The sequence below is a fragment of the Pygocentrus nattereri genome, chromosome 28, assembly GCF_015220715.1.
Source record: "Pygocentrus nattereri isolate fPygNat1 chromosome 28, fPygNat1.pri, whole genome shotgun sequence".
Lineage (NCBI taxonomy): Eukaryota > Metazoa > Chordata > Actinopteri > Characiformes > Serrasalmidae > Pygocentrus > Pygocentrus nattereri.
The window spans coordinates 25,016,845-25,029,140 of NC_051238.1; the positions used below are offsets into that span (position 1 = coordinate 25,016,845).

General features: G+C 43.5%; 1 protein-coding gene across 1 annotated transcript in view; it reads right to left on the minus strand.

The window, feature by feature from the left end:
• aopep (aminopeptidase O (putative)) overlaps positions 1-12,296 on the minus strand; it is a 120,184-nt gene that overhangs the window by 16,130 nt on the left and 91,758 nt on the right. Inside the window, exon 14 of the mRNA XM_017714769.2 lies at positions 5,874-5,990. Coding sequence (XP_017570258.1) covers positions 5,874-5,990 — 117 coding nt within the window. The remainder of the gene's footprint in view (positions 1-5,873; positions 5,991-12,296) is intronic.

The following is a 12,296-nucleotide window of genomic DNA, read 5'->3' on the forward strand; positions in this document are numbered from 1 at the left end:
ACTTTGAGACGGGCCTTTGAAAGGAGCTGTGGGACAATGCGCTCTGTGTGCCTGACCAACAGATGGTACTCACTCACTCACACACACGCACGCATACACAGCAGTCCCCACATGAAACAACACGCCATCACGCTAAAGCCTCACGCCTCTGCCCATGCTCAGACGCCACACACGCACGCTACATGGCCACATTCCACAGTGTTAGGCACTGCTTCGTTCTCTCAGAGGGACGCACAAAGCCTACAGCAACACACCTCACACTAAACCCGACAACTTCAGCGCACAAAGAAAGAAAGAAACCCCAGCAAAGCAAGGGCTTCATTGTTCAGAAGAGCAGCCTGAAGGCACACTGACCAAACTCTAAAAGCCAGCTGCGAGCCATGCCCTAACCTTTAGCCTCTTCCTCACCTACTCACAAAGCTTAACATTAAAAGCTGTAGCTGGCTGGCCCAGGGTAATTACACCAGATTTACTACCACTTCAAGCAGGACATATGTGCCCTGAAGCATGGCAAAATCGCTTGCGGTTTGGAAAATCGAACAGATCTCATTTATAAATCGTAAAAGCAACAAGAACATGAAGCTGGTTTTCCATGCATGAACTAACTTCCTACTCAATACTTCTAGCACTGGACTGCAAATTGGCTTTCCTCTAGTATTCCTGGGTTTCCTCTAGCAGTTGCTGGCATAGGCAAGTGGATAGGGTGGCAAACTGTGGGGAAGAGCACAAGCACTTAGTGAAATTATCATCGAAAGCTGTGAAAAACGGGAAGTGGCTACAGCCAATCAAATGCTGCCCCTCCCAACTCTCTTTCAAATCAAATCAAGCCAAAGCGAAAGAGTCCTGTAATGTTATTAGGACTAGTCATATCTACAGAAAACTGCTCGAGTCTTAAAATAATATTTCTCTTGTTAAAATGATTATTTATTACATTGATCCCCCTGTGTGACCCCACCTCCATACACACAGACACACCACCAGCTGCAGCTTAGGTCTGCTTTATTTGCTCTCGTTAATTTCTATGTATTTTAGAATGAGCCAGTTAAGTGAAAGTTGCATATGAAATACTATCAATTTACAGTGAACAGTGCAACTTATTTAGGTAATAATTTTTTTAAAATAATGTCAAAAAATATATCAGCATTTGGGAGATCCTGCTGGTATGGATTTCTTCCCTTTCAATGATGTACAAACCCGGGATTTGTGTGCTAATAGCTCCCCCTTGTGGTGAGATTTCAGCCTGTTTAATATGGGTGAATGAGTTAGAGAGCTACGTCCATGTGCTTTGTTTACAAAAATCAAACCAAGTAAAGATTTGCCTAAATCCCCCTCTTTTCTAACATAAACCCTCCTTCAGCCCACAAACTGGCATAGAAATGAAAGAACTTACAATAATCACACAAATAAAGACCACCTCACCACAAACCACGATCCTTAACCTGGCAGTGAAAATATCCTTCAAGCTCAGCAGTCACTCAAGACTCTCCCTCAGAAAAGTCCTTCATAACGGACATTAGCCCGTCTTCCGCGGCCTGTAGGTTTAGCCATTCGGCAGCAATCTTTTCTGTTTGATGTCTTGGTTAAAGACCACTCTTGCAAACCTAAGGGTGGTCTCAACTCCCAGGTTACTTAGGGGGCCAAAGACAAGGATAGGGCCAATATTGTGTATGTGTGTGTGCGTGGTAAACATCTGGCATAGACTCCTTAATTGCAAATGAAGTACACAGTTGTATATTTCTATTGTCAGGTTTGTGCTGTGAGCTTTTCTGAGTTGCTTTCCTTGTAAGTGTAAACACACTAGGCCTGTAAAGTTTGATTCAGATTCAGAACTTCACTCAAAGCGGACATTCAGTAAGCACTTAAAAGTTCCAAAACTGCTGGTTTGAGGGAAGGTTTCAAAATTAGCGTGAAAAAGCACTAAGAGCTGAGCTCCACCCTGCCCCTAGAGCTAATAAAGCCCGAGCTAAAAGGCTACATTACCTCAGCATGGCAATAAATGGCAAGTAAGCAGGAGAATTACATCTGCTGGGAAGAGAACAACCATCAGGACCTGGGCGGAGGAGGAGGCAGGCAGGAAGAGAGAGAGAGAGAGAGAGAGAGAGAGAGAGAGAGAGAGAGAGAGAGAGAGAGAGAGAGAGAGAGAGAGAGAGAGAGAAAGGGATGAAAGGAGACAGCGAGGAAGAGGGGGGCGTAGTGGTAGTAATAACCCAATTTATTTTTAGAGAGCCTTTTGTTTTTCCTGGAAGGTCCTGATGAAAATCTCCCCACAAGCTCTGGGCTGAAACAAGTCGTGGTAGTCTGGGACTCACTGTGCTCACCACCTCCGATCACTTTCCATCTGCTTTCCTTACAAATAAAAGTGCTCCGTTACAAAAGAACAGGGGCTGGTGGGTTAGCACTGACCTGCCAGATTTCGCTCCTGGGCAGAAGCTGGCGTGCTCTGAATGGACCAACACTCACAGAGTGGCCTAACTGGCTGCGGGAAGAGTAATCGAATCAGCAGATTAAATACCAGAGAGGTTAGCCGCTCGGCTAACTGCATTTCACCGCTTAAAAAAAAAGCGTCTGAAATGTGGATACCTGCTGTAAAAAGGCTTCTCACTACCTGAAAAGGAAACATTGTGTTTCAGAATCTATTAGATCTCTTTTGACACGTCAAAAAAAGGCGCTGCATTTGCATGTTTTAACGAGGAATCGCACTTTTCAGGTGAGACGTAAGGCTGTCATCCAAGCAGTGATGCAAGTTTATAGATTAGTGAGAAGCACTAGTTTAGTTAGAGCAGTGAATATCACTGTTACAGTATTAGTGTCTTGGAACAGTAACGGTCTCAATTTACAGTATTATGAAAACATTGTTTTTGTCATTTGATAACATTAATGGGGGCTACAGGCTTGTAGCCAGCACCACTAGAAGCAGAGAAGAAAGGGCAGATGAAAGTATCTAACACAATGAAGTTTTAACCCTTAATGGTGGGTCAGGGGACTATTGCATTGCTTCATGAGGCATGTTTCATTTCGACGAGCACAGAAAGCTTTGGCACCTGTCCTTTCAGATAGTGACCCTCTATAATCTAGCCAGTGTGGTGCTGCTATCAAAAACAAGCTAAACTAAATAAAGAATTCATTGTCACAATATTTTAGATCTTTGAAATCCGGCAGGTCAGGTTACTTAGCAACTGCACCTGTCACTGAAGGCCTAGCTTACCTTTGATCTGTGGCCGACTTGACCTGTTGGAGTTTAAGCCTTTTCAAATCAGGGTGCCTGGAGCACTCCATACAGAGGACAGCCATGCAGGACACATGAAATGCAAGATGTTCCGTGCACAACGAGATGACAACTGGGGAAAAAAGTGCCTCTGCCTAGAGTTGTTATGTCAATTTTGCTACACCATTCAAATGTAATAAGCAATTACATATTTAATTACAGAAGGAGTTTCACAGGGAACACGCATTCGATTTACGTTCCACAACAAGTATGAATCAGAAAAGCTTTTTTCCCAGTTCTTTGAAGACGACTAATGACGAAAAGGTAAAGCATACGTACCCTCAAACTATTTTTACATCAAATTTAAATCATAATAGACTGCCTTCTCTTATTAACTGGATAGTTCCGATCCTAAAACCTGATCCATGTTCGGAGCTGTTGCAAAATCCATGATACACACACACACACACACACACACACACACCTATCACCGCCTCACAACAACTGAACTGTGTATTTCTGCACCACGACACGAACCAAAACCCATTTGTGCTGTTAATGGAATAATCTTTGACTCTCATGCTGTTTGCATGGACCACCTGGAACTAGATCAACTCCATCATTAATATCACAGACTTAGTTACAGTATGATTAACTGTAATACAGCAGTATGAAAGTCTAGAAATGTCATTATGTGTATTATGTGATTCAAATGTCCGTGTTTCTCTCAGAAGAAGCATCAAACTCAGGCTGAATCCCAAACTTCTCTGTATTCCCTAAATAATGTCCTAGCTATGAAAGTTTAGAAATTCTAGCCTCTACAGGCAAATAATGCAACGATTATCGAGTGTGGATGTGGCACACTCCAATTTTGAGTCCTAAATGACTGCTTCTTAGCTATATTATGCACTGTTGGGCTGCAGGATCCAGTCTTTAAATTGCTATGTAGTGCACTATGTAGGGAGCAGGGAGCCATTTGAGATTCATCCCCAGCCAGCAGGTGAAGAGGGGCACCACTGGACTGGTGTTAAACAAGACTCACAGTGATCATTTGGTGACCAAAAAGTACTTATAAAGCAAAGTTTTACAATAAAAAAATGAAATGACTACAATATACACGTTCTTCTCATTCAGTCCATGGTTGTGATAACTGAAAGGCACAAGACCTAAACGCAACCAGGCTGTATTCTAAACAGTTGCTCATGTCTCTGAGCTCAGAAGCCCACTCAGGAACGGGACAGTCTGCAGGTGAGGCACAGGAGCAATGTGATTAGCCAAAATGAATGTGATTAGGATGGCGCCTTCGGTCGCTCAGCGTCATGTTTGCGTGGGATGACCGGTGCAGCAGTGCAGCAGTGTATCAGGCAGTCCTCAGAACAACAACAAGCTCCGAAGAGAAGCTAAAAGCCCATGTCTTAATATTCCTCTTCCCTCCCTTGGAACCTTGACTGCATCCAGTGTGGATTTGTTCTGTGCCGTGTGGACTGGGACAGTAAACCGAGAGGGGAGGAAAGTTCATGTTGTCACAGCAGGTGTGAAGATGTGAGGTGGTGTGTCTGAGTGGTGTAGATGCAGTGAAATATGGTGCATGTAGTAGGGATGCAACAGTCAGTCGAAGATGATGGTTCTGAAAAAACACTGGAATTTTCATATTCAATGATGTAAACATTTGGACAGATTGCAACACAATATATGAAGCTTTGTAGGCATTGCAGCTATTATTTCATTGTACCATAAAGGATAAAACTGCACAGTCATCCAGGGCTGGGAGTCCAAGACAGCATAATTGGCTTTGCTCTCTCTAAGTGGCCTTACCTTCCCTCTCATTGATTTATTCTTTCACATGTTTTTGTTGAGCTGTCCAGTGACGTTGCATTAGCAGCAACAGAAAAGGATGTGGTGTCTGGCTTAATGTGTCTTGGGTAAAGCATGAGGTAGGGGTGACTTAGCTAGCTGGCAGAATATGATTAAACTGGGGGGAAAATTTCTGTAGTAGTTAAGTGACACTGTTTTGATCCCACAACTGGGGAAATTCCACCTCCGCATTTAACCCATCCGTGAAGTGAAACACCACATACACTCTAGTGAACACACACACTAGGGGGCAGTGAGCACACTTGCCCGGAGCAGCGGGCAGCACTATCCACGGCACCCGGGGAGCAGTTGGGGGTTAGGTGTCTTGCTCAAGGACACCTCAGTCATGGACTGTCGAACCTGGGGATCGAACCGGCAACCTTCCGGTCACAGGGCCAGATCCCTAACCTCCAGCCCACGACTGCCCCCAAATTGCTATTGTTGTGAATTGAGACCTCTCATTGAAATACAGCTTTTAAAAAGCACTAATGGCTTTTTTGATAAAGGCTACTTCCAGCCACTGACAAGTTGAATTTATTTATGACCAGAGGACATAGATTCTAAAGCAAAACACACTCCTGATGTTATATACACTCATTGGTTGGGACATGTAGCCGCTGTTGCTCTCACTGGAAACAGTTTTATGTGAACCCTGCATTCACCTGATGACAATGTTATTGAATTACTAAAACTAATAAATGTGTCTTTTTTCCACTCATATGTCTGTAACAAAATGCACTGAAATGTAGAATATCTTTCTATTGGGTAAGCGGTTCATTGATTCTAGAAATAACTGTGTGCTTATGTGTGTTACCTCTGCATCCTGGTCCCGCAGGCTGTACGTTGTCTGTAGTAGGCTGAGACAGGACACGCTAAGCTCCGCCTCTTCTAACAGAAACTCCAACAGCAGGACCAACTGCTCTGGACTCATCTGAAATACACACGACAAAGCAGGGAATACTGTTATTCTGAGACACACACACCTCCAACTATATGCCACTAAACTTGTTGCTACACTGCAAGAATCTTCTACTGAGTATTGCTTTTGCTTTTATGAATTCTAACCAAATTGCTATTACCATAAAACAATGCAAAGAAAGTACACAATATCTACCCTACTAGTGAATGAAAAAATACAATGATCTGCCATAATTTCATACACTTCCTATTAGTCTTGTGCCGCTGTAATCACAGACTTTAATGAAAACAGCCCAAAAATGTCTCGGCTTTCATAAGCCCTAAATGGCATTAAAAGTTAATACCATTGAGCCTTGTGGCATTATCAAAAAGTTACCCAGGAGATGTTCCTTTTCACTTTGAAGAGAATTAGAAAGCGGTGTGTTTGAGCGCAAGGCAGGGAGTTGGGAGGACTATTCCGTAGCTGCGGTGAAATGAAAGCAAGGAGGAGGCAGGGAAAAAAAACAGGTCGTGCTTATTAAAACTCCCTGCCTGAAAAGAGCCCCCTCTGATAATCGTCTAAATAAGAGGAAAATCATATTTCTCTCCCCACTCGAAACGCAGAGCCTGCGTAATCGCTTATGGAGCAGAGACAGTAAATGGAGGGCAGGAGCACAGCGGGATTTAAGTGCTGGGAAAACTCGCGTTAATGCCGGCATTGATCTCACAGTATGGAAATCAGGCCTAACCTGATTACTGGAGAGAGAAAGCATCTATATCTACAAGGGATGGAGTTTCTTCCATTCTTTACTTCCTCAGTGTTAGTAATCACAAGCTAAGGTTGCACCCATTAGTGGACAGTGTTTCCAGCGTTTCGATAATGTTGATCATGAAACAAAATGGATGCTTCATTTAATTAAAATCCCAAAGTACTATAGCACTCTATAATATCTGTATACCTTCATATTGGCACATTGCAAAACACTGCAGGATTCATTGGGTAAAAGTGAGATGAAACCACAGAAGACCTAACGGTTTAATTAGTCAATTAGTCCAACAATAGCCAATCAATTAACTGATTACATGAGTAATTGTTAGTTGCAGAATGATCAACACTTCCCTCCTGCTGTCTGAATCTCTACTATTATACAGCACCAACCAATCTGGGAGCATGAACGTAAGAACATGTTTCATCTGAGGCACATGAAGTGTAATAAAGCAGCGGAGCTGGTAGACACTCAGGACTGGCTGACACCTCTGCAGATCAGCAGAAGAGACCCCATAGTCTCTTTTCAGTTATGCACCACCGTTGATAATCTAGACAGACCAACTACTGCCTTATCATTCAAACACAGAGATTTCCAGATAAAAGAGATGATACAGATGTTCATACGGGAACCGATGTACAAATCTAAAGAGTGATCAATAAAGAAGCGCTGGTTAATGACCTGAAAGCGTTCCCAGATATTAGACAGTGGGTGTGTCATAGAAGACCAAAGAGAAAAACAACCAGAAAGAGCATTCAGTCAAAAGAGAGAGAGAGAGATAGGCAGATAGTGAGAGAGAGAGAGAGAGAGTGAGTGATGTGGTGGAAGAGCTGGCCGACTGATGTGGAAGAAGAGAGAAAAAGCAGAGAGAGCAAGTAAGGGATAAAAGGGGTCACGGGGCGGGAAAAAGAGTGTGGGGGGGGATAAAGGGACAGAGAGAGGAATAAAGGGACAGTGACAGAAAGAGAAACAGACACAAAGACGGGGAGAGGGAGAGAAATGGGGAGAAAGAAATGGAGGGAGAGAGAGACACATGTAGCGGTACAGTGACAGAGAGAGAAATGGGCAGAGAAGGGAAATGGAGTGAAACAGAGGGAGAGAGAACTACACACAGAGGGACTGTGATAGAGAAATGGAGAGAGAGAGAGAGAGAGAGAGAGAGAGAGAGAGAGAGAGAGAAAACTACACACAGAGGGACTGTGATAGAGAAATGGAGAAATGGAGAGAGAGAGAGAGAGAGAGAGAGAGAGAGAGAGAGAGAGAGAGAGAAAACTACACACAGGGGGACTGTGATAGAGAAATGGAGAAATGGAGAGAGAGAGAGAGAGAGAGAGAGAGAGAGAGAGAGAGAGAGAGAGAGAAAACTACACACAGGGGGACTGTGATAGAGAAATGGAGAAATGGAGAGAGAGAGAGAGAAAACTACACACAGAGGGACTGTGATAGAGAAATGGAGAAATGGAGAGAGAGAGAGAGAGAGAGAGAGAGAGAGAGAGAGAGAGAGAGAGAAAACTACACACAGAGGGACTGTGATAGAGAAATGGAGAGAGAGAGAGAGAGAGAGAGAGAGAGAGAGAAAACTACACACAGAGGGACTGTGATAGAGAAATGGAGAAATGGAGAGAGAGAGAGAGAGAGAGAGAGAGAGAGAGAGAGAGAGAGAAAACTACACACAGGGGGACTGTGATAGAGAAATGGAGAAATGGAGAGAGAGAGAGAGAGAGAGAGAGAGAGAGAGAGAGAGAGAGAGAAAACTACACACAGGGGGACTGTGATAGAGAAATGGAGAAATGGAGAGAGAGAGAGAGAAAACTACACACAGAGGGACTGTGATAGAGAAATGGAGAAATGGAGAGAGAGAGAGAGAGAGAGAGAGAGAGAGAGAGAGAGAGAGAGAGAGAGAGAGAGAGAAAACTACACACAGGGGGACTGTGATAGAGAAATGGAGAAATGGAGAGAGAGAGAGAGAGAAAACTACACACAGAGGGACTGTGAAAGAGAAATGGAGAAATGGAGAGAGAGAGAGAGAGAGAGAGAGAGAGAGAGAAAACTACACACAGAGGGACTGTGAAAGAGAAATGGAGAAATGGAGAGAGAGAGAGAGAGAGAGAGAGAGAGAGAGAGAGAGAGAGAGAGAAAAACTACACACAGAGGGACTGTGATAGAGAAATGGAGAGAGAGAGAGAGAGAGAGAGAGAGAGAGAGAAAACTACACACAGAGGGACTGTGATAGAGAAATGGAGAAATGGAGAGAGAGAGAGAGAGAGAGAGAGAGAGAGAGAGAGAGAGAAAACTACACACAGAGGGACTGTGATAGAGAAATGGAGAGAGAGAGAGAGAGAGAGAGAGAGAGAGAGAAAACTACACACAGAGGGACTGTGATAGAGAAATGGAGAGAGAGAGAGAGAGAGAGAGAGAGAGAGAAAACTACACACAGAGGGACTGTGGTAGAGAAACAGAGAGAGAGAGAGAAATAGAGGGAGAGAGACACACTGAGGGACAGTGACAGAGAGAGAAACAGGTAAAGAGAGGTGGAGAGGCAGACAGAAGAGACAGGCTTTTTCTACTGTAGTTAATGGAATAAAAATATAATTTTATTAGACTTTTTCATCTGTGTGCGGGAAACACTTCTCTCACTTTTTTAGACAGAGAAACAGAGAGAGAGAGAGAGAGAGAGTAATAGAGGACAGAGAGGGAAAAGGACAGGGGAAAAGACAGAGAGAAACAGGATAGAGAGCAATAAAAAGAGAAAGAACAGATAGACACACAGAAAGAGGGAGAGAGATGTGGCAGGAAGAGTGATGTGGTGGGAGATGGGTGGTGGCAGGGCTGCTATTATTACCCCCATTATCACATCAGGATCTGAACAGCACTGATACACAGCGTCCTCCGTTCTCTATACACACACACACACACACACACACACGGGGCTCCTCAGTCTGGGAGCAGCCGCTGATCTCATCCTCTCATCCCAATTCACAGCTGCTAATTCTCTTCCTCTCTTTCTCCTCTCTCTCTCTCTCCGCACTACACTGCCTACGAACAAACACATTCACACTTCAAACTATCAGCCAAACAAACGTACTCTTCTCTTCACACGCTGCCACAAAACATATGACTCCCTGGAGTTCTACACCTCACACCTTTCCCTCCTCCTCCTGTCTTCATCCTCTTTCCCTCCTCATCTTCATCCTCTCCAGAGCCCCGTTTCCCGCGACATTCACCCGTTATAAAATCCTTCCCTAAAATGGTTAGGAAATGTCAGGCTGCACTCCGCCGATGCAAGAAAAGGCGCTATATTTGTCCACATTACTGAAAGAGGGAACTATTTTACTGTTGCGTGCTGTAAGGCCATTCGAGGTCTCACAAAAGCACCACACAGACAAAAGCCTCCTACTGTGTCTTAGCACAAGTCACATAAAACCAAAATTACAGTAACCTGACCGTGAGAAACCTCATAATGCGGGCTTCCTTTGAAAGATGGGCGGCTAGGACTTGACTATTTCTTCCCTGAAGACTCAGTGAAGACATAATTTGGTGGGAAAAAAAAGAAATAATAAAGTCTTCTGGCTTTCAGGCTGATAAAACCAGCGCTGTCTCTTCGGCATCCGCGCCGTCGTTAAGCGCCATTCACAGGCCCACCCATGCTCATCGGATTCGCAGCCTTTGAAAGACGAGAGGAATCTAAAGCTATAAAACTCAGTGGTGTGCTGGCGGGGGGGTGGGGGGGGGGGGGGGGGGTGGGTGCCTGCTCCACGCTCAATTTGCCTCAGGGCTCAATTGTTTCGGGGCAACAAAACCCTTTCCACCTTGAGGATCCACTGTGCCCAAACTCAATGGCAAAGGGAGCAGTGATCCAGGAGGAAACACCCTCACCCAGTTCACCAGCTGTATTCAATGGTCAAGAGGACAACATTGATAAAGTATAAGCACACAACACTCTAACAGAGACAAATACCACAACAATGTGACGGGCAGCGAGTACTTAGTGTACAAGTCCACAAGAAACCTGCCAGTTAAGCTGAATGTCAGGTTTGCCATTCTAAACCCTACTGTATCATATTGTTTGACACTGTGAAACATATCACATTAACACCCTGCCCTAGTATCATAATGACCAGGACAGGGAGTTTTCCATCAGTGGGTTGACCTGTAGCATTCAGAGCCCATAAGAAGGCTTAGGGGGATGACACTGACTGGGGTCTCTTGTTTAGGTGGGTTTTAAAAAGCTGTTTGTAGCTTGTAGCTATCCTGTGTTGGTACAGCCAATCTGTGAAACCTACTGGAAGAAACTGCTGCTAGAGAAGGTGCTTGTACATACACACACATACGCCACAAACAAACATTTCGAAGTGATGTTAACAAGTGTTTTTAAGTCATAGTGTGAGAGATGCCCCAATACTATCTGCTGCTACTGTGTACAGATTTGACATGTACCTGCAAATCCTGATATTTATCAGTTCAGCTTGAACTAATGGCATTTACTGATTGAATAACTTCAGATTTGAACTGTGCCATAGCTACGAAATGTTCCGGTTCTCTTTGTTTTTCGTTAAATGCTTAATTCAGTTCTAAGTATTATAGCTGCTATGTAGTATAGGTGGCAGAAATATTAACATTACAGATTTTACAATGAGCGGTTTTACATTATTATTAGGTTTATAATGTACAGCATTAGGAAAATGGTGTTTTCCCCTTGACATTAGGAGTTTGCGAAGAATTTCAAACTGCATAATATAAGGGATCGTCAACAAACAGTATAAAGACTTTTCTCATATAATACTGTCAATTAAGACAACAGCAAACGGATGGAATATTCTGGAAATTTTAGGCATCAATAAACATGTTGGGTTGATTTCTGGCAAACTCACTTGAAATTTTTTGAAACTGCTACTTTTGGCCTGTTGTGCATACTGAGCCTGCCAGATATGGTTAAATACTCCCCATTACTATACAGAGAGGCATAAATTCATATGCAAAAGTTTGATGATGTTTGTGCATAATTCCTATTTACTGAGTTTAACACAAAAAGATTTAAAATAAACTGAACACTAAAACGTGCACAAGTGTGCTCTGTAGAGGACGCGTACTTATAAAATCATGTACATGTCATCTGACAGAGGTTGCCTAAAATTTCGCATACAATTGTATACATTCTGCAAAAAAAAAGAATCAAAATAATGAAGAATAATCAAAAATAATCAAGCCCAAAAAAACAAGCCCCACAAAACACACCCTTACCACATAGGCTTCCTTAAAATACATAGCCGTACCAAAACCTCCGAAACCACCTCACTAGCACACGCATAGCCACTCCAGGCCAAACCAGTGTTTGCTTTTCCGCTGACTTTTTCATTCCTCCCCACATGAAAGATCCCGCTCATGCCGTGTCCATTAAAGCCATGGAAAAGTTAGCAGCACGCAAATAAACATCCAGAGGATCTTAATGAAAAATTATAGCCCCTTTTTTCGGCTTGCTTAAAGAAAGGCTTCCTGTGCCAATATTTCACCCTGAAAGAACGAGTTCCTCTTGGCCAATCACATAAAGACACACGGCTTGCGTTACAATGCGT